Source organism: Schistocerca gregaria, chromosome 9 (assembly GCF_023897955.1).
Source record: "Schistocerca gregaria isolate iqSchGreg1 chromosome 9, iqSchGreg1.2, whole genome shotgun sequence".
Lineage (NCBI taxonomy): Eukaryota > Metazoa > Arthropoda > Insecta > Orthoptera > Acrididae > Schistocerca > Schistocerca gregaria.
The window spans coordinates 71,766,622-71,790,237 of record NC_064928.1 but is presented as its reverse complement, the minus strand read 5'-3'; the positions used below and the strand labels follow the sequence as shown (position 1 = coordinate 71,790,237).

At 36.9% G+C, this 23,616-nt stretch overlaps 1 protein-coding gene across 1 annotated transcript in view; it reads right to left on the bottom strand.

Moving 5' to 3' along the window:
• Positions 1 to 2,056: 2,056 nt before the first annotated feature.
• LOC126292155 (arylalkylamine N-acetyltransferase 1-like) overlaps positions 2,057 to 23,616 on the bottom strand; it is a 95,024-nt gene continuing 73,464 nt past the window's right edge. Inside the window, exons 3-5 of the mRNA XM_049985995.1 lie at positions 21,440 to 21,606; positions 16,849 to 16,973; positions 2,057 to 3,929 (exon numbers count right to left, since the gene is read on the bottom strand). Coding sequence (XP_049841952.1) covers positions 3,674 to 3,929; positions 16,849 to 16,973; positions 21,440 to 21,606 — 548 coding nt within the window. The 3' untranslated portion in view covers positions 2,057 to 3,673. The remainder of the gene's footprint in view (positions 3,930 to 16,848; positions 16,974 to 21,439; positions 21,607 to 23,616) is intronic.

The window sequence follows — 23,616 nt, the reverse complement described above, 5'->3', positions numbered from 1 at the left end:
GGGTGACGTCGTCGACGACATCACCCGGCAGCAAACACGTAAGTTATTTGAACATTCGATTCGCCGGAAAAGTTAAGGTCTTACAATGGTAGACATTTCTGAGTATTGTCTTGTTGCATATAGATCTGTCTGCATGCAGAGAGGATCTCATAAGTTAGTAACTGCCCCAAGTTGTTAGGACAGAGATTTGATATTAAATGTAAGTTTCAAAGTGAAATGTGAAATTGTATTTTTCATGGATGTGTATGGTTTCAGCTAATCAAATTGACATCTGACTTCGGTTGGTTATTGGTACAATATTTAATACATTATTAGTGTAACACACACAACAGTGGTGTAATATTCTACAATATTTATTATTTGTTTCACAAACCGATTTTCAGCTGTTACACCATGACCATGAAGGCATAACAGTCGAAAATTGGTTCATGATGGCATAACAGCCAAAAACCATTTCATGTAGCAAATAATAAATATTGTAAAATATTACACCAGTGTTGTGTGTGTTTTATTCATTACAAAACATTTTGCAAATGTTCTCACACTTCGACGTAACTAACACTAGACAAATAGATGGGGTACACAAATTATGTCATAGGGGGGACTAACACTGGTAATCCAAATGAACATATCAACCCCATGAAGGCAAGAGATATATATAAAGAAAAAAGGAGGAAGAATAAATAGAGCAAATTAAGAATTTAGAGAAATTCAACAGCAGCATGTCAAAGCACAATGAGCCACTGAAATATAACAAGATTCACCTTAAATTCATTTTGCATATGCTCCATGCTAGGAGCTAGATTATGCTGATGGAGTAAATTGAACTTTTGGCATAGATTCTGGAGTCATCAGACACTTTTAAAGGAGCAAAAATGGCTTTCCCGTAATGATTCTATGAGTGATATTGAAGGAAAAAGATGTTTTTCATAACACAATGTTTGGCAGCCTTTGCATAAAATATGATAGATGAACCAGATCTCAGCAGCGGTATACCTTGTCCTTTCCCAGTTGCCTGGGACAAAGACACGGAGTCCACACGTATGCTGCAGATCACATTCCCACAAAGCAAACTGCTTTTCTACAGTTAGTCTGCTTCGTTTTTGGTATTTACTTCCATCTGTATTTGTTTCTGAAAGCTCCTAGTAGTCTGTTAATGTGAAATTTTTTAGAAATAGTTGTAAGCTCATGAACCTACAAATCATGTTTGGAAAGTTCATTCTCTTTTTTTTCTCAAATTAATTGCACAAAACATTGTGGGAACAGAGTTTTGCATTTATGTATGTTTATTAGCATTTTAACATTGTTTGTCACACATCATGATGATCAACTTGTGTGCAACCTGCACTTTCCATAATGAATGCTGAGTACGGAGTGACTGACATAGAACCTTATTTACTGAATGCTAATCAAGGACCGACTTTAGGCAATTGATCATATGTAATACAAGCTCAAACAGAACTTGATGTGGTGAATGCTGGACACCAGTAGACTTTAAAATAATACTGAGGCACCTGAAGCAATACCTAATGTTTGTGCTGATGACTTGACACAGTTATCAAATAGGAAAATAAGGTGATAATACTTTTCTCACTGAGTGTATCACTTATAAAATACATAACTGTGATTAATTTACCAGGAACAAAGTAAAGGTGATCTTGATACAAAAATATCTCCATCATCCACACACAGTTGAATAAATGTGTAGAATAACCAGCATGCATGGATGGAGACCAATGCTGAAATCAAATTTCTTGGTATTAATATTCAAAACCATTTTAAATCACGTTCTTAAATTCAGAATTATCAAAACTTGGTTGCCCCTTAAAGCTTTGTACGACTTTACAAATGCCGTAACTGTCAGCACTGCACACAACTCTCATATACAGTCTGTACTTAGTTATTTGTCTTATTATGGGGAAATTTTCCTTAGGGCAAGGTAATTTCCAAGGTACAAAAAAATTATTTCTACAACCATCACGCAAAACAATTTAAAAAGCAAAAATAAAACCAAAACATTAAACACAAGAAGTAGTTATACACACCAAAAATTAAATAACTTGAAAAGAAAATTTATTATTCAAAATAAAAGTCTGTGTGGTTAAAGTACAAGGGTAAATGGTGAAATTTCAGTACCAATATGTACAAAAATGTACTCTGCACATAAGTTCATAGTGTTTTTGTTTTGCACATTAGTAATTCAGTTGCTATGAGTTTATTTACCAGCCATTATTTTTTCTTTCTTGTTCACTGTTGCTGTTATAGTTTACATATTGTCAGTTTGTCATTTGGAGATAGTGAGTAGAGCTGTGCACACTAGAAAATGAAATGCCAAGTGGAGAAATCAGAACATTTCCAACATATGCTTCTGTTCGAGATAAGTAAAATGGCGACAGCAAAGGAGCCAGAAACATTTGCGCCATGTATATGGATAATGCCATTGGACAGACCATGGTAAGAAAATAGTTTTCTCATTTAAGAAGGATCACTGATACATTAGTGACTCTACGCATTCAGGAAGACCTTTGGGGTTTGCTGACGATCATTTAAATGTATTAATCCACAATGACCCACATCAGTGTACTCAAGAATTGGCAAATGTGAATAACTGATCATTCCATCATTGTGTGACATTTGCATGCAGTGGAAAAGTTTCAAAAATCTCCTGTATAGGTACCACATGCTCTAATCCAAAGTCACAAAAACCAGCATCTCTGACTCTCCATCACAACTGGCTCATGAACAACACTGACTATTTCTATCGTGTATCACTTCTGTGATGAGAAATGTGTCTTTATGCTAACACAAGGAAAAGAAAGGAAAGGAAAGGTGGGGCCCCAATGAAGCAAGAACTCCCTGTACAAAGACCTGTGCCCATCCACAAAAGATAAAGTTATGTATCTGGTGGAACAGCAATGGTGTGGTGTACTATGAATTGCTTCCCCGAGGTGTAACCTTTACTATTAATGTTTATTGTCAACAACTTCAATGTCTTGCAGATATAGTACAAGAACGATGGCCATGAAGACTGTGTGAAGTGATGTTACTCCACTATGATGCCTGCTTGCATTCTGCTAGACTTGCAGCATATGCTATACAGGATTTTGGTTGGTAAGTCATTTTGCAGCCATCTTATTCACCCACTCTTGTGCCCTTACCCTTCTTGCTCTCTGTCAAACACCCTTCAAGGAATTTCCTTTCCAGATGAAAATGTGCTCTGAACATGACTTGATGTGTTCTTTGCCTCAATACCATACAATTTCTGTAGTTGTGAAAGCAAAAATTTACCCTAGCATTGGCAGATTTTTATAAACAGTGAAGGAGGATATATTATTGATGACTAAAGTCTCTGTTACATGCATCTGTTGTGTTTAGTAAATGGAAAAATGCTATGAACTTATGCACTGTCCTAATGTTATCACTTCGGATACAACTATTCAATAGATTATCTATCTAAGTAAAACATACTACTAAAACAAATTTACTTTACAAAAATCATCATACATGAGTTACTGCCTGACCTGCCTTGGCAATCTAGAGATCTGATGACAATTGAATTAGCAAATGTGATTTTTTTAAATTTTTCATTGAAGCCATTTAAATCCCAATAACAAAAAAAACATCAGGTCAGTATGTGGCCTCTAAAGAGATAATTTAATCATCTGTGTATCATTCAAATATGGCACTGCATGTTAGCAGCTGCATGTAATGTGATAAGATGTGGCCTAGGAGTTAACCTTTTGACATAGGTAATGTACTCATCACCAGACTCTTTTGTGGGAGGGAAAATGACTTTCCCATCACATTTATAAGAGTCAAATCTGATGGAAAAGATCTTTTGGAATCCACAACGTTCAATGCCCTTTGCAGAGAACACACTGGAGCAGTCAACTCTCACCAGTGGTATACCTCGATCCTTCGCCAGTTGGCTGGAACAAAAATAGGTAAACAACAAATAAGCTGCAGGTCACATTTTTACAGAGAGTATTTTTGCAATCAACATTATAAAAAAAATTAATGCCCTGCAAGTGAAATGAGCATTGGGGTAGGATCTGCAGACATCAGTGATCTGTATGTTTTTCTCACAATGGAAATAAATTATTAAGATACTACAATTCTGACATATCATGGTTTTAGGAGCAGCAACTACTGTAGCCAATGAATTTCTTTATCCAGCATATAACATTTTAACTCAAGTATGCAGGCAGACAGCATATTTCTCAATATCTCAAACTGTTAACACTAACTGATATATTCAAACTTTAACTTGAATGTTTAACTAAAGTTCTTTAACAACTATTTAATTGATTTACATCCTTTTCAGGCAAGTCCATGTGATAATACAATCTGGTTCAAAAATGCTTGGTGAAAAGGGTTAACTTTTGCAAACGCAATGTAAAATTTGTTCGTGTGATTCAAGAGGAAACAGAGTGAAGAACATCTAGGAGATCTGCAAAACTAATAGACTCCTAGTGTAAAGAGGTTCAACTTACAGACAAACACTCATGCAATGCATATGTCTATGCAAGTTGAAATAGCACTGAAATTTGAATTAAATACCTAAAAATATTCACGTCTGAATTCTAGTGATACTTCTTTAAGAAACATATTAAGGGAAATGACCTGAAAATAGAGCTGCCGTGAGAACTGCATTCATCAAGTAACTATGATGTAAATACTTGTTGGAAAGCTGAAGTATTATGTAAAATACAAGCATAATATGCTTTGCTACAACATGAGTGCATCATTTGTTTAAAGCAAAGCTGTTATACAGGACAAGTAATTGTGATATGATGAGTGCAGGACACTGATGTTCATAGCCACAAGGTTCCTAGTGCTAACAAAGAAAATCTTAACATAACAGGAAGACAAATGCAGATTATTTTTTCAGAGGTCATCTAACGTACATGAATTTAAGTAAGGAATAGGCAGCTGTGTGTAGGCATCCTCAAACAATGTCAGGCATTACATAAAGGGTCAAAATATACCACATTTTTCCTATATTCACCAAATTACTAAAGCAATTTGTTCTCGTGTTGTTAAAAGAGAGGGGGCTGAACAGCATGAATGCTCATGGATGTGTAAAGTACAAGTACATACTGCTAGCCTCATAGACATTCAATTCTGAACTGATCACAAAGAAAAGCTAAGTTCCATTTCAATTGGAAAAAGCAGCAAGTGCAAGAATTTACCTAACCAAACCATGTCTTTGGATAACAAACACACCTTATGGGAATGTAGTAGAACACATGTGCAAAGTGTTGCTTAAGCCAAGAGCACATAGTGATCTCACCCAACAAATGTGAAATGCATGATGAAAATAGCAACTAGTTTCCATGCCCAAACAGTGCAAGATTCACCTCAGACTGCCTGGCACATGCACAATACGTCGTACATGTATCATGCAGAGATGCAAAGGGCTCCTGCTGAAAAGAAATCATTCTATCGAAATAGCAAATGTTTTTTTAGGTGTTAGACTAATTTGACAATGAACTACTATGAAATAAATTGAAGACAACTAGTATGAAGGAGGTTTATGTGCACTTTTCATTTTAATTTCGAATGAACCACAACACTGCATAGGCTGTATATGTTACTTTGACAGCAAGATCACAAATTGCCAGTCTGCCAATGGCATAATAATAAAGTGTCTATTCCTCAGCATTTAATTCTCAGTCTTTTTGTCTTCCTGATGTAGAAAACATTTCTCAACCTGTCTAAAACTTGTTTTATTTTCACAAGATTTTAGTGCAGTTTTGACAACCATTGGTGTCTCATATTTACCTAGTGTAAGATAATGGGGTGTGTGAGGTTTTCAGGTTAGAAGAGAGCAAGAATCAGTGATACTGTTACTACTGAGAAACTGTATGAACCTATAAAATTATCCCAGGTATGTGGTTCAACAGACAATGCTCAAACACTCCTGAAGCAGATGCTGCATGTGCTCATAGAATGACAAGACTGTCTTAGCTCAGTTAGTACTATCACTCTTAAAACATATCTGGAATATTTGTAAGCAAGATTGAATCCTGTGCACGTACTTGTAAATTTCTTACTAGAGCAGAAGACTGTCATATAAGAAGCTGAGAAGCACCGTGGTGTAGTGGTTATGATGCTAAACTGTTGCATGGAGGGTCATGTGTTCAAAAGTTGCCTATACTATAGAATTTTAATTTCTCTATTCAGTTTGAGTACATTCTAAAAGCATACACAAATGTCAACCATCATTGTACTGGAATGTTCTGTACCTGTAAATATACTGTATGTGGTCTGGCTGGAGGCAGTTTGCTCTGCATTCTTGTATATTGAAGGGCTGAATAAATCTTTGTTAAGTAAAGTTAGTGTTCATCATTCATCTAATTACACCATCTTCTACGTGACAATATGACACATGCTCCTTGGATTAGGCACAAGACAGGGTTTCAGGCATGTGGATGTACTTCACTCCTTGAGTCACATTACAACAACTTATTCACTCCCTCACAATATATTTCAACAGTTATTACTTGCCTTCTTACTGCTTTATGGGGCATCTAAACAAAACACATTAGAAGTGCAATGTCGGTATCATGAATGGTATCAGTGTAGAAGATAACTAAATGCTGTCACACCTAAAATTCAGTTTGGGAGTGCATGGTAAGATTTGAGTCAAAGTAGGTCAATGTGGATAATATAGAGTTCTGCAAAAGATCTGTGACCAAAGAGAATGATAATCAGTGGCTTGTCCTGAGAGCTGATTGGGATCCTTTTGCCTGAGCCAGATAGAAGGCTTCCAGGAGAGAGAACCAAGATTCTGTGAAAAACTGTTCTGTGACTTCCTGGATGACTTTGTGGACTTGGCTATAGAGTTGAGAATTGTAGAGTCTGCCTGAATGGGTCAGGGGTGCAGTACACATCACAGGCTGCTACCCAGGTAGCTAACTGCATGTGGGGTTGCACACAAGTTTTTTTTTTTTTTTTGATTCAGTATCTCTCTAGCTATGCCAAATAATGAGAGATGTAGGGTACACCAAGTATTAGTGTAAGATTTGGGGACATGATCCCCATAGATAAAAGGACTAAAATTCATTTACCCAACTGCTGTTGGATTCCTAAAAAATACCAGAGTTTGAAGTACTCCCAAAAAGCAGTATATCTTTTGTAATACTAGGTAAAAAATAATATGTAAAATCTGAAATAAACTGATTCTACAGCGAAAGGATAGGTTAATGGTAAAATAAGATGATATACTAGTTGCAGTAGATAAGAAACTAATACTCCCAAGGTAGAAAGAAATATGTCTGCTCGCACCTGTATATGTGCGAATGGATATGTGTGTGTGTGCGAGTGTATACTTGTCCCTTCCCCCCCCTCCCCCCCCCCCCCCCCCCCCCAGGTAAGTCTTTCTGCTCCCGGGATTGGAATGACTCCTTACCCTCTCCCTTAAAACACATCCTTTCATCTTTCCCTCTCCTTCCCTCTTTCCTGAAGAAGCAACCATAGGTTGCGAAAGCTTGAAATTTGTGTGTGTGTTTGTGTGTTTTTTGTTTCTATCAACGTACCAATGCTTTTGTTTGGCAAGTTACAGAATCTTTGTCTTTAGATATATTTTTCCCACGTTGAAATTACTATTACTATTAATAGTGCGAGTTGGGTTTTACATGACACATTTTTGGAATCCCCGCTGGTTGACATGGAGTGACATGAATGAGACCATTCTGTTTGGAGATACTGCAATTGTGTTTGAACACAGAACATGTCCTTGGATTCCACAACATGTGGGTGTCAGGGAGACTTGACAGTAGTTTCATGAATCACTTCTGTTATCCTTTTGGTAGATGGATGTGCCCTGTACTTCTTAAGGCCAATTTTTTTCAAGGGATCTACAGTATATTATGGTTAAAAAGGATCTAAATTGATTGCAAATTTGCTATAGAATATCGCTGGAGTTTATTTTAGTGATTGCAGCTGTTTCGCCAATATTACCTATATCACATCTTTTCTGTGGTGCAAGAAGTAAACAGACTCTCCCTCAATAAATGAACATTTGAAAATGAAGTGCAGTATATCTGCTATTACTCTTGCTACTCTCTTTCTCAGCTCGTATGACTTGCATGTCTTGATGCCAAATTTGGTACCACTCACAGCTTTTATATATAAGTGGTATTTCTTTGGGTGTTGTGAGAGCTTATCCAATAATGTTCTGTTGTAGTAGTTACTGAAGGTTTCACATTTTTCCCTCATGACAACTAAATATGTTACATTCAGCATCTTTCCATTTATACCCCTATGCTCCATTATACACCTATTATGCATTAGTCACTGTTTGTTTAAACAGTCTGCCATGGAGGGTCCCTCCCATCATGAACTGTTGAGTAGGTAAATAGCCATCCAGTGCATGTTCAGCTATTCTTTTAAATCTAAGCCACAGTTCTACACTTTTATTATGATAGGTAAATGTTTTGAGATCTTTCTTGAAAAGTGATATGACTTCTTCTTTGTCTAACTTACTGAAGGCACAAACCTTCTTATTTGTTTTAGCTGCTCTTAATCCTGTAGTAATTATTGTTGGTACAGATATCTTATCGTCAAAGCTACAAGTTTGAATATGAGCTTCCACAAAGATGTTAGGTCTGTTTGTTGCTGTTAGGTCTAGCATATTTCCATCATGAGTTGCCTTCCAAACAATCTCCTCCAACAACCACAATATGATTATTAAATATTCATACTAGCAAACTGAAGGTTTCTCTAAATTTTGCAGTAACTTTTGGGGGTGGATCTGATGGCTGATAGAAAATTACAATCACAGTTTTCCAATTATCCTTGACAGTCTTGTCTAAACTATCTTGTATACAGCTTCAATTTCTACCTTGGGAGTATTAGTTTCTTATCTACTGCAACTCTTTGCCTTTACATATGTTTGCTTGTCCCTTCCCCCCCCCCCCCCCCCCCCCCCCCCCAAGGTAAGTCTTTCCTCTCCCGGGATTGGAATGACTCCTTACCCTCTCCCTTAAAACCCACATCCTTTTGTCTTTCCCTCTCCTTCCCTCTTTCCTGATGAAGCTACTGTTGGTTGTGAAAGCTTGAATTTCGTGTGTATGTTTGTGTTTGTTTGTGTGTCTATCAACATGCCAACGTTCTTGTTTGGTAAGTTTGTTTTTAGATATATTTTTCCCACATGGAATGTTTCCCTCTATTATATATATACATAATGTGTGTGTGTGTGTGTGTGTGTGTGTGTGTGTGTGTGTGTGTGTGTGTGTGTGTGTGGAATTTTAATTCCTTAAAGACACCTCTACATGGGGCTCTGTAAGCAGCTTTACTTATTACTCTTACAGCTTACTTTTAGAGCTTAAAAGACAGCTTTGCAAAAGCAGTATATCCCCAGAACAATATACTATTCTTCGGTAGACTATGAATGTATGCATAATAAGCACTTGACACTGTTTCAGTATTACAGCAATCTTTACACACTCTTAATGTGTAACAATACTTGCTTAATTTTTTGTTAAGCATTTCTATATGTTTTCCCCATCTTAGATGCTCACCCACCCATAATCCTAAACATTTTATCTGATTCTTTTGCCGAATGTGGCTATTTGATAATGTGAACTTTACGTTGGTTCTATTTTTGTTCCACATATGGTTCAAGTTCATCCACACAGTTTTCTTGTCATTTACAACTATAAAGTTATCATTAAACCATTTTTCTACCACTTCTGCTGTTTTGTCAATTTTTTGCTGCATCTTATAATCATTCTTCCCTTTTATAATGAAGCTGGAATCATCAGCAAATAATATGGTATCAGCTGTTGAAAACTGTTGTGGTAGGTCGAGAAAGAGGACCTTACCTCCAGAACACACAAAATCAACCTTCATGAACATTCAGCAATAACAAAGAAGACTCCAAAGTTCATAAGTGAAGCAGTATCATCAAAAATAATTCTTTATCACAAAATTCATTTTTAGATTCAATCTGTTATGTTAGTCAAACTGTTATGTTAGTCAAACTGTTAATTAAGCAAACTCAAGTAATGATACAAATTACAGTACTTCAATGAAAATAATCTATTTTTAACACTATAATCTATACATCAAATGGCAGCACATACACTGAAGAGCCAAACAAACTGGTACACCTGCGTAATACCATGTAGGGCCCCTGCAAGCATGCACAAGTGCCACAACATGACGTGGTACTCAACTAGTCTGAAATAGTGCTGGAGGGAATTTCCACCAGGAATCTTGGAGGGCTGTCCATAAATTTGTAAGAGTATGAGGGGGTGGATCTCTTCTGAACAGCATGTAGCCTGACTGACCCAACTGCAAGACTTCCCCTATGCACCTTCCTACCACCATCTAAATCAGCCCTGCATCTGGCAAAATGTATACTATGAAAGGGAGAGCCACTTGTGAAATGACAAATGTCATATACTAGCTGTTATATAAACACTGTCTGGCCTTTTACATTGGCATGACTCCCACCAAATTATCAGGTAGGATGAAATGGCATATGCAGAGGGTGTATTCTGGCAACACTCAATATCCTGTTGCAGAGCAGTCTCTACAACACGAACGATGTTAACTTGGTGCCTGTTTTGCCACATGCACCATCTGGATTCTTCTCCCAGACACCACTTTCTCAGAACTCTGCAGGTGGGAACTGGTGTTACAAGCTGTCCTTGGGTCTCACCACCCACCTGGCTTTAATTTACATTAATTTCTTTCATCTCAGCATTTCTTCATAGTAAACATTTTTTCCTCACTCTGTTTTAGTTTTCTACATCTTTCATTTTCTGACCTGTCTATTTTTTCCCACCTCTATCACATACAATGCACTTAGCTTTTCATTGTTATTAACTCACGCATGATGTTTTAGGAGTAATCTCAGTCTTGCATAATACACTATCTTTCATCTTTCAGCTCTCAGGTTTTCAAATTTCATCCAGTGCATTCTCCAAAAATCAGTCTTTCCTCCTCATCCTATTCGGTGAGTCTCACCTGACCTGGGGTTCTGGGTGACTTTTCTGAACTCTTTCCCTTTTCCTAAACCTTTCCAGTCCTTTCACCTCTCCTCCTCCCTCTTCAACCCTGCTGCATGAAAGAAGGAGCATAAGTAATACCTTTTTAAAGTGTTTTCTACTACCACCACTTGGTGAGCAGATTTTGTTGTCTATCTTATTACATTTAATTACAGTGTTTGCAATAATAATGATCTTTTCTTATGGATTGTAGTTGTTTTATGGGAGGTCAGAAGTTGTACAAGAAATGTCAATATGAATCATCATATATGGAAGTGAGTCATGGACTGGAACAAAATGAAATTAACAAAGATTACAAGCATCAGAGATCCTATGCCTAAGAAGAGGAGATGGATGCATACTATCCAACTGGAGGAGGAATGCTGGCATTGGAAAAGTACTGGCAAATTAAAGCACAAATAAGCAGTTTAAGGAATACAAGAACAACTAGAAGGACAATCTCAGAAAAATGGAAGACTGCAGAATACATGAAGTAATTGTGAATTATTACCCCCTGTACCGAAGATTTTCACAAAGACCAAGGGTAAGGTGTAAGGACCAAAAATTTCACTCAAGAAGGCACAACAGACCAATCCCTTATACATGCAGAAAGAAGAAGGAGAATAATTTGTGCATAACTTTGTATTTAACAGCTCTTGGGTTTTCCAATCTGACAACTAAAAGTAGATTGCACAGAATATTGTACATGATCATTTGGAGTAGAAGGGCAGAACCACTGGCCTGTATCAGTGAAGCTGCTTTTCTTCTGATAAATACACTTAAATGTTCTGTTCACTTAAATGACGATTCTGCTGCACCTACGGAAGAAACCCACGCGAAAGTGTCAAAAACCGAAAACAAATATAAGTGGACAAGTGTAACATACAGTAAAAAAGAATTCAAAGCACCTGAGTAATGAAAAACAAAACGAAACAAATGACATCCTTGTTATTGGTGATTCTCTGCTCAAAAATGTGGTAGTGCCAAAATGCAAAGTAGACGTTCACCCAGGAATCAAGACTCACCAGTTGAACAAACACTTCAGCAACATACATAGGTCACAGAATGGTCCAGCAGAGGCTTCTCGGAAGAATTATAAAGGAGTCTTCATTCACGTAGGTACAAATTTTCTTAGAAGCAACACTGAAGAGGAAATTGTAAGTGAAACAAAAAACTTAATTTGATCAGCCAGTAACCTCTACAAAACATCTAGAATTGTAGTGAGTGGTATTGTATACAGACGATCCGTCAGTGATCAATACATAGACAGAATAAACCGTGATGTAAACGAAATCTGTAACAATCTAGGAGCTGTGTTTATAAATCCGCACAAGTTCTTAAACAATAAATGCTTGGGTAAAGACGGTCTTCATTTAAATAGGCTAGGATCCAGAATTCTCAGTAAAATGTTCGCTGATACATGTAAAATTCTGAATAATAAGGGAAAGTTGTAAGTAATGATGGGGATGGGAAACAGTGTTTGCTAACAAAAAAGGCGAGACTGAAACAGTACTGAAGAAAGAGTATGCCTAAGCCTGAACCCATAAATAAAAAAGAGTGTCCACGTGTAATGCAATTGAATATATACGGTCTCGGTGCCGACTTTTCAAACAAAAATCATAAACTTGACGACTTACAGCTGTATCTCAAGTAGTACTAACTTTAACAAATTTCATGGTAGCTTTCTTGAAATATTTAATGAAACTTTTCCAGTTAATGCCAAATGTAACAAAACGACTAAGAAGATTAAATGGATAATGCAGGGCATAAAAATTTCTAGTACCAGAAAGAGGCAACTACATAATGAACTGAAATATAACAAAAACAGACATTTTACTGTGTATGTGAAACATTATAAAGCCATCTTAAAAAAGTTGGAAAGGCAGTAAAACAAATGGCAAACAATAAGTTTATTTTACAACATAATAGTAAGACAAAGGCAATGTGGTCTGTTGTCAAATCAGAGTTAGGTGTTAAAGTCAGTAGTAATGAAATAACTAAGATTAAAGTAGATGATGTTGTAAACCCAGCTCAAATATCAGAGTGTTTAAATGAATTCTTCATTAATGTAGTGAAGTCAGAGGTTGATGTAGCAGGATATCAGAGTAAAGTAAATCCCTTTGGAGTCGACCAAGAAGCTGAGTATCTCACAGATTTTAAAAAAGTCACAATAAAGAATGTGAAAAATGTTATATTGTCATTAAAAAATAAAAATTCTGCTGGGTGGGATGGGACACCAAGTAAAGTGATTAAGGCACCCCCACTAGCTAAAATAATCAACCAATCTTTTGAACAGGGGTGCTTTCCTGATGTGTTACAATACACCGAAGTGAGACCTCTGTTCAAGAAAGGGTTGAGGGAAGATATGGAAAACTATCACCCTATTTCTATTCTCCCAATCCTGTCAAAAGTGGTAGAGAAAGTAGCTGCAAATCAGATCAAAAATTTTATCGTAAAAAATGATATTATTTTAAGTAACCAATTTGGAGTCCAGCAAGGAAAAAACACAACTGATGCAGTAAATAGCTTTACTGAGAAGATATACAAATCATTGGATCAGAGGAGTAAAGTTGCAGGTACCTTCTGTGATCTTTCAAAAGCATTTGACTCGGTGAACCATGACTTGCTTATCTACAAATTAAACAAATATGGGATTAAGGACAAAGCTCTGAAATGGCTGACATCATACTTGCACAACAGAAAGCAAAGGGTAAGTGTCACATGAAATGCAGTGAATTATTATTCGAAATGGAGTACAGTATCATAAGGTGTGCCTCAAGGCTCCATTTTGGGGCCAATACTGTTCCTATTCTATGTAAACGACTTGCCCATAAATATAAATTCCCTGTCAGTTCTGTTTGCGGATGACACTTCTGTTTTAATTGAAGATGACGCAGAAAAAATTTAGAGCTCCATTGTGAGTGCAATGGGTACTCTAGAAAACTGGTTCTAGTTAAATGGCTTGAATCTGAACATTGCAAAAACCAATATGGTACATTTCAAAACCAAACATTTGAAATGTGTGGATCTTAAAATACATCATCACAATCATCCTATGGAAGAAGTTAACACAGTAAAATTCCTAGGACTAAATGTGGACAACAACTTAAACTGGAGTACACATATTGAGTTCCTATCAAATAAACTAAGCAGCTTTGCATTAGCATTGCAAATACTAGCAAACTCTACTGACATGAGTACACGAAAAATAGCATATCACAGTTATTTTGAATCTGTCATTAGGTATGGTATCATTTTTTGGGGAAATTCAAGTAGTGTATCTCGAATACTGAAACTGCAAAAGAAAATTATAAGATACATGTGTAGTGCACAACAAACAGAATCTTGTCGCCCATTATTTCGGAACCTGCAAATCCTAACAGTGCCCTCCATATACATTTATGAAATTATGATCTTTATACACAGCAAACAAAAATTATTTGAGGAAAACCATTTTAACCACACATACATCACAAGAAATAATTTTTTTTTATGTTACCCACACACCATTTGAAATTATATGCACGAACTCCACAGTATATGGGGATGAAACTATATATAAAGCTAATGGGCAAAAATATATTTAATATGAAGCCAGAGTGTCTAAAAATAAGGCTACAGCAGATTCTGTGGGATAAATGCTACTATTCAGTAGAAGAATTCATAGAGGATGACATGATAATTTGAGCAAGGGGTAATTAATTGTTAGTCTTTTATTGCATGTGTAAAAAAATTGTGTTATTATTATGATACCATTTGTTAAAATCAGTTGTTGTAATTAATTGTTAGTTTTTCATTGTATGTGTATTTTTATATTGTATATATTAAAAATAAAGATTCCAAGACTTACCAAGCGGGAAAGCGCCGGCAGACAGGCACATGAACAAAACACACAAACACACACACAGAATTACAAGCTTTCGCAACTGGCAGTTGCTTCGTCAGGAAGGAAGGAAGGAGAGGGACCTCTCCTTCCTTCCTTCCTGACGAAGCAACTGCCAGTTGCGAAAGCTTGTAATTCTGTGTGTGTGTTTGTGTGTTTTGTTCATGTGCCTGTCTGCCGGCGCTTTCCCGCTTGGTAAGTCTTGGAATCTTTATTTTTAATATATTTTTCCCATGTGGAAGTTTCTTTCTGTTTTATTTACATCGTTTTTATATTGTATTATTGTTATGGTACCATTTGTTTAAATCAGGTGTTGTATGTATATGGTAAACCTTTACCAAAATTTTGACGTGTCTCCTGTACCTAAATCAAATGATTTAGATTATGTATGTTATGAGACTAATAAACCACAATTCACAAATTCAATTCATAATTCACATCCTAGCAGATCAAAACTGTGCACTGTCCAGAACATTGCTTTGCTAATAATGCACTAGTTCCCAAATTCTACTGCATACAAGAGGTGCTAGCAGAAGTAAAGCTGAGAGGGTACGTTGTGACTTATGCTGGGTAGTTCATCTGGTACAGCTTCGCTTGTGAAAGGTATGATTCTGCATTTGATGCCTGTTCCAGCACAAAGCCCTTATAGGTAAATAGAACAAAAAAAATCATTTTCTAATGGCTTAAAAGATGCTTTGAACCTTCTAAAAAAAGAGGCAAAAAACTCTAATCCCTGAAAAAATTTGTTCTATGGAATTCTGAACTACTCCTTTAGTGCCTTGGATGACCTGAAATGGCATACCTGCGCCAACTCAATATCCCCAGTAGCGTTTGGGTATAGTTAGATGCATTTCACAGCAAACAGTATATTAGACTGGCATCAGCAAACGTTAGTATGTGCACAAAGAAGACAATTCTTTGAATCTTGATTTTTATTTGCAGTATGACTTTTGATAGTTTATTTGTGAGTTTATAATACACAGCTTTGTCTTTTAAGTAAGAATGAGTGATATGAAAGTGTACTCAGGTAAGAAGGGTATAAAAATATCATATAGTATAGTTAGATGCATTTCACAGCAAACAGTATATTAGACTGGCATCAGCAAACGTTAGTATGTGCACAAAGAAGACAATTCTTTGAATCTTGATTTTTATTTGCAGTATGACTTTTGATAGTTTATTTGTGAGTTTATAATACACAGCTTTGTCTTTTAAGTAAGAATGAGTGATATGAAAGTGTACTCAGGTAAGAAGGGTATAAAAATATCATATCCAATGTCATGTCAAAGATGACCAAAGAACAGATATGAGGCTGAAGCAGTTCAAAGTAGTCACTGCCTCTGTGAAGAAACTGAAAAACAGTGGCCAGGATTTTGATGTGAAATGTGGATTGAGCTGTAGGATTATAAATTTTCCTGCCATTTTCTCTGTTATTTCTGAACAGATGGAATGTGAAACATGCAATGTATACATCACACTGCAAGAACTAATTCCTGGAGACTTAGGCTTCACAATAATAATTCCTTATCCAAACTGCACAGCAGTTGTTATACTAAGTAGTAAGTTTATATGGAATGCATATTAAATCAGTCATTGAATCATCCTAATAAAGTGCCTGTTTGGAGGCGGCCTAAACAGGACTGTAAAGTCTTGTGCATTCATAGAATCGCCACGACCAATATTTCAGTCGTTGTATGATAAATGAGTGGATATGATTTCAATCACAATTACAAAACTATGACAGACCAGTCCTTGGATAGCAGATTAATGGTAAGGGTTTTCTAAACATAGAATTTTCTCCTTTTGTTCATGTCTATAACACATCTCAAAACTTCAAATACATTTTACTCAGAATGCAATTTTTCAAAATAGCACACAGCATAACTCCAACAATTTTCAGTCTTTACCCTCTAATCTGCTAGTAAATTTGAGCACATGATGTTGATGGAGATGTTAGATACTGACTTGGTGTGCTCGACGAGGGCAATGCCAATTCCACAATTCCTGGCAGCTGGGTCGACGGACCCAGCTACAATCTCCAACCGATGAAGGTGTACATCAGGGAACAGGGCACACAATTTCTCAGACACCTGCAAAACACATTACACCTGTACCAGACTCCAAAGGAACTAATACACACTGCCTGCCAAGAAGGTGAAGTACACAGATGCCGAGGAGGTTATGTAATGGAAGTTCATGGATTGAGAGGGCACCGCTGTTAATAGTGAGTGACATTTTCTGAAAAGTTAGTAGCTAGCATGAACCCCTCACCATGATTATTCTGATAACCTCCGTGTAGAAGAGGCTATGGTCCTGGCTTCTACTGAGGCCAGCTCGTATGGGATTGTAAAGCTTCACCTAGCTTAGCCAAATGGACTTACATAAACCTCCACTTCTGCTGTGTACAAGGAATGGGAGTAAACAGAGTGTCTGGACTTCCACTCTCAAATTTCTGTCTCTGTATCTATTATGTTCTGAACCACCATTAAGTAATGTTTAATCTTAATGTTTCTGATGTCTGATATTCTACCCACTGTAATAAAGATATGCTAAGTTTGATAATGTCTCACTAGAGTACACTAGAATACAGTTAACCGAAGTGTCACCACCTAGTGAAAGTCTCATGAATGGTCGGATAATATGATTGTGCAAAACACGTGTCAGTTATTTCAGTTTGTTGAATGAAAGTCCAGACTCAGTCTCAAACAGTGACTGCTATGCTTTGGTCTGCCTATGCAACAAGAGCCCATAAATTGCTTTAACAGGCAACCTTGAAATAGTTGTAAAGAGTTACCTGTAGTCTGGTCTCTTCTTGCTGACATTCCAATTGCCCTTAGTTGAAAAACCTCTTGAGTAATAAAGTGACCAGCAGAATTATGTGCAGAATTCACCAGTGATATGAGGAGATAAGACTCTCTGATCATCACAGGAGGGCTGTGAGTGGAATATGTTGGTAGGAAAGTAGTGTACTCTGAGCTTAGTGCATTTATAGCCATGCATCAGTTTGCACCACTGTAAGTAGTAAAGAGCATTTTATCTGCAAGTGTGCCATTATTAGGCACTTGTTTTGCGCTTTCCTGGGGTAAGATCCACATATATCATCACAATAAATTATTCCATGTATTCATGGTTCCTTTTGTTTGCACATGCGAAACAACAAAATCTCATACAACTTATATTATTTCCTCAGCACTATAGTTTCTGCCTACATTAAACATTGGACAGTTTAGTCAGTAATAGTTTTGCTCACCTGAAAGTGGAAATTCCTATTCTCTGCTTGCCAATGATTCTGTGTATGCATGGAACACAAAAACTCATGAAACCAAAATGGGTGAGACACATTATACCATTTAGTCTTTAACAGTTTCCTAAAATTCACACAAAAATTCGAATTTATGAAATGAGGTTCAAATAGACCATAGCCTCATTTCCCAAAGCTTAAAGATTTTGCTGGTTATGGACATCTTAGGATCACACTTATGGCAATAACTTACAGCTTCCATTACAAAGTGAACGCATCAAGTGACTCATGCAGACTGATTCAGGCTGAGATAATAGTGTTCATTTTATTCTTTTGGTGTGGATGGCAAAGGAAACATTCAATTTATGATGAAAGGGTCATAAAAACAGTAGGATTTGAAGAATTTGAACCCAATAGTGGCAGATTCACAGACCTCCACAGTATAGAAACCACAAACAATGACTGATTCAGAGTACAGGAAATATTGCTACCAGGAGGATTGCATGATTGAAGAATGGGTTGTAGGAGTAACTCCCATTTCCTCTAATATTTTATAGCAGTAAGCTGAACAGTTCAATACAGAAGCCACAGATGTGAAATTTTGTATATAGAAGAAGTATTAAAAGTAATGATAAGTGGGGTCCTTTTCAAGAACATTAATGTTTAAAGGTTTTAAGTAAGAAACACAATTACTGTGTTCCATAACCATAACGGATAAAGTGTTACATTAATATTTGACTAAATGTTAAAAAACTACTAGATTTTAAAAAAAAAAATATTTAAAAAAAGTTATACATTTTTTTTAAATATGTGCACTTCATGTGTGCTACATGCAAATCTTTATTTTTGTTTCTTCGTATATTTGATATAGGAGTAAAAAGAAACATAAAAATCAAATTATAATAATAAACTGATAGATAAAAAATAAAATAAAAACAAAAATTAGAAATAAATAATAAAAGTAAAAAACAAAAACTGAAACAAAAAAGATGCATTGTTCTTGTCTAGTAACCAGCACATCTTGGCTACCAGGTTTGGTGACAAGCAGAGCTAAAATTCTGACAAAAAGGCATCAGCAATGGAACCCAAATGCTCCTGGCATAGAGTCATCCTTATTGTGCCATTGGTTCAACATACAGAATCTAGCCACGTAGTGACACACTGGTGTCATGGTGCACTAAAAGAACAGGTGTGCACCCCATGAAAAAGAAGTTGGAAGAAGCTGAAATGAAGAACACAGTTAAGAATCAAAGGAATTGACAGACTGATTTGAATAGCAAGAATGGGAAAAGTGTATGTGGGTGCTTTACTGAGCAGCTAGAAGGGAGAAAAAGAAAATCTGAAGTATGCAGAAAACACCAGAGTAATCAGAGGTATCAGATGTTTCCAGCATTTTTGATTATGTGGATGATGACGACTACAATAACCAATTTACTGGATCTTGGAACTCCTTAACCAAAAGTGGTAACTAATGAATGAGTTATTTTGCAGCTGTGGAAAACTTGGTACAGGTGTGTGTGTGTGCTCTGCTTGGAATTGTGACACATTTACTGGGAAAGGAACACCCCAAGTCTGTGTGTATGTTGACTACTTGCACAAGAAATGAATATTCTAAAATGTTTTTAAATATAAAAATGAAAGTACTTACACATTCCATATTAGTGTTTAAATACATTTAAGTACTCTGATTTCTTAACACAAATTGGCACATAAATTTAGTGGAAATTATTTTCACTCATATATGTGTAATACAAGCTCCATTCTCAATACGATAATTCCCCAACCTTGCAGAAAATTACCACTTGGTGTGAGGAACGGTGTATAATCTTGTAGTTGTGCTATTTACAGTTAACTTGATTTAGTGTAGTGAAAGTAGAGAAATTACAGCAATCTTACATGCAGTGGGTTTCAGATTACCTATAAAAATGCGCCAAAATAATAACTTTTGCTTAAGTGTGCACAGATCCCCCATTTTTCCTTACTACTATTTACATGTAACCACCAGATTCTTCTTTCTCAGTGAGTCTGCAGATAGATATATAGATAGATGGACAGAGAGAGAGAGAGAGAGAGAGAGAGAGAGAGAGAGAGAGAGAGAGAGAGAGAGAGAGAGAGAGAGAGAGAGAGAGAGGATTGTTTTCGTTCCTCACCTATATGGTTATATAAAGGCAGCTCATCACTAATTTTGTTCCCAAAAATCTCAAAACCTTCTTGACCACTTTACTTCAAATTTTTACACAAAGCTCTCATCTAGTAAAGTTCTTAACCAGTTTAATTAGAATTTTAACATGGTACTTTAATAAATGTTTGGATGGACATAGAGGTAGGCTGCATATATTTTTTAGTATCTGTAATCTATAAATACACAAGTAATATGCAAAGTAAAACACTGTCATCATATATCCTGAAAAGCTCTTAACAGATGTACTTAAAATTCAGATGGAAGTAGGCTACATTTTTTAGACAATAATATACATGTTTTCTGTTAAAACGTGACTACAATAAAGTAAATATCTATACTGTGCTGTGAAAATCTGTGGCTTCATTTTCTTTCTCAGTCAGTTTTAACTATGATAGCAAGGCATTTAAACCATTAGACAAATTGATTCTCCCATATATATTATTTCTCCTTATATATAATTTTACACAAACATTTTATACAAAGTTCTATTTTGTTTTCTTCCTCACAGTCAGTTTTAACAGAAAACGGGAGAGTTGTATTTATGACGAACTTTGTAATCCAATCGTAAGCAGATTAAAATTATCCATTATACTGTCATTGAAGCCACTAACCTCACAGATCTAGCAGCTGGAGAGGTCTCCCACATACCCTACTTTCCAATGATCTCAACTGATTTACCCATTCATTTGAAGTGACTTCAACTCCCAATCAAGATTTGTTTGCAATAACAATAAAACAAGGCTCAATGTGAGAGAGAGGAGGGAAGAGGAAATGGATGGAGAGGGGGAGAGGGGGGAATGAAATGGAAGGAGGAGATGGATGTGAAGAGGGGGATCAAGAGAGAGTGAGTGAGTGAGAGAGAGAGAGAGAGAGAGAGAGAGAGAGAGAGAGAGAACAAGAAAGGGGGGGGGGGGGTAGGTGGAGATGGGCTGAAAGGGCTGGGAGGAGGTGATGAACAGAGATGAGGGGAGGATGATGAGATGGATAAAGATAGGGGGAAGAAGAGATGGACAGAAAGAGAGAGGAACAGGAGATTAGGACATATATCCAATCCCCATGAAAATTAGCATCAGCGAAGCATTGCTTGGTTCACTAGTATATTATATGAGAACATTTATGAATGGGAGGTTAACCTGGAGATCAACAGAGGTGATGAACCGCAGGATTTCCCGGAAGGCTGGATCTGGACAGGTCTCAACCTCTCTGACAGTGTCCCCTTGACGTCCAGGTTGGTGCAAGCGGTTTATGAAGACTCCCATAATCTTGCCACTCACGGTATCCACTGCTTGCAAAGAAACACCTGTCAACATAAGTTGTTTCCTGTCTGTAAGTTCTGTTCTTCAGAGTCTAAAAAGATGAACCTCAGTTTAAATCCTAGCCAAGCCATCTTGATGTTATTCTCTGCACCTTTATCAGATTAATTCTAAATGAGTCTGTTATGGTCTTTCTAGGGAGGCCTCAATGCTAATGCCCCCCTGTACTTCTCTCCTCACTCAACCTACAAAAGGACTACACAAACAGGTGAATGGAATGCCCAATTGTAAAGTGATGTGCAAAAAGGTCATATCCTTTGACCTTTGTGAGAAATCATAAAATACAACAAAGATTGTTCCTTACTTTAGTTACTGGGTGACACCAAAAGTAGTTCTGCACCACCCCTGTATCTACCTGGTTATTCCGCAAGCCACACTAAAGTATTTGGCAGAAAGTTCATAGAACCACTTTCAGATTATTTTTCAGTCATTCCACTCTTGACTAGCAAGTGGAAAATATGAACACCTAAATTTTCCCATACAAGATCTGATTTCTCTTATTTTGTTATGATGGTCATTTTGCCTTATGTTGGTATAAAATACATAATTTTAGCACAGACCTGTTGTGTATCATGAGAGATCAGACAATACACATAACATTTTTTAAAAAATTGGAAATTTGTGGTAAAGACTATGGAACCAAACTGCTGAGGTCATCGGTCCTTAGGCTTACACAAGACTTAATCTAACTTTAACTTATGCTAAGAACAACACACACATCCATGCCCAAGTGATGACTCGAACCTCTGACGGGGGGGAGCCACATGAACAATTACAAGATGCCTTAGACCACAGGGCTATGTTGTACGGCTAAAAATTGAAACCAAACTCTGTCCAAACAGGCCTCTGAATTTAGAATGAGATTTTCACTCTGCAGCAGTGTGTGCACTGATGTGAAACTTCCTGGCAGATTAAAACTGTGTGTTGAACCAAGACTCAAACTCGGGAACTATGCCTTTTGTGGGCAAGTGCTCTACCAACTGAGCTACCCAAGTATGACTCACAACCTGTCCTCACAGCTTTAATTCTGCCAGTACCTCATCTGCTGCCTTCCAAAGTTCACACGAGCTCTCCTGCATGCCTTGCAGTATCAGAGCTCCTAAAAGAAAGGATATTGCGGAGGCAAGGGTTTGCCACAGCCTCGGGGATGTTTCCACCATGAGGTTTCACTCTGCAGTGGAGTGTTCACTGATATGAAACTTCCTGGCAGATTAAAACTGTGTGCTGGACCGAGACTTGAGGTAAAGGTCCCGAGTTTGAGTTTCAGTCTGGCACACTGTTTTAATCTTCCAGGGAGTTTCAGGTCTCCGAAGGCTTAACGGTACTGACCAATCACCATATATCCTCAACCAATAGACATCTGTGGATGTAGATATGGAGCGGTATGTCACCAGCTCACTGTTCTCCCCACCATTGTCAGTTTACAGGATCTTAGTTGCTACTCCTCACAAGGGGATGCCACAATGTTGGGATCATAGATTTACTTCAGACTTTGTACACATTCAGTAGGCCATCAAAACAAAATAATGTGTAAGTAACAAGGTGAAGTTCTGCAACAGAAGTTTCACATGTCTATTGTGTAACTCATGTATTTGAGTGAAGGTGCCAAGCCTCAGTCATTGCGGTCAAGTGGTTGCCAGCACAGTAGCTCAGAGTGTTTGGTCAGATGGTTAGCTGCCTTCTATGATTGAAAAACTGAGTGAATGGATCAACAATGTTCTTGAAAGGTGTCATGATGGAACACCCACCCTGATCAAATGCAATGAACAATAATGAACAAAATGAGATTAAAACAGTGGTTAGCATTAGCACACTGCATGAGGGTCACGGATGAGAAGACAGTTCAAATCCTGGTAACACTTACTTGTTAACCTACTTTTTTTTCTTCACTGGTCACATTATTTAATTTATTTTACATTTGACAGGTAATATAATGAAAAAAACACTTGTGTGCATTTTCATGAAGTTGTAATGAATTTCATGTTATTTGACTACTT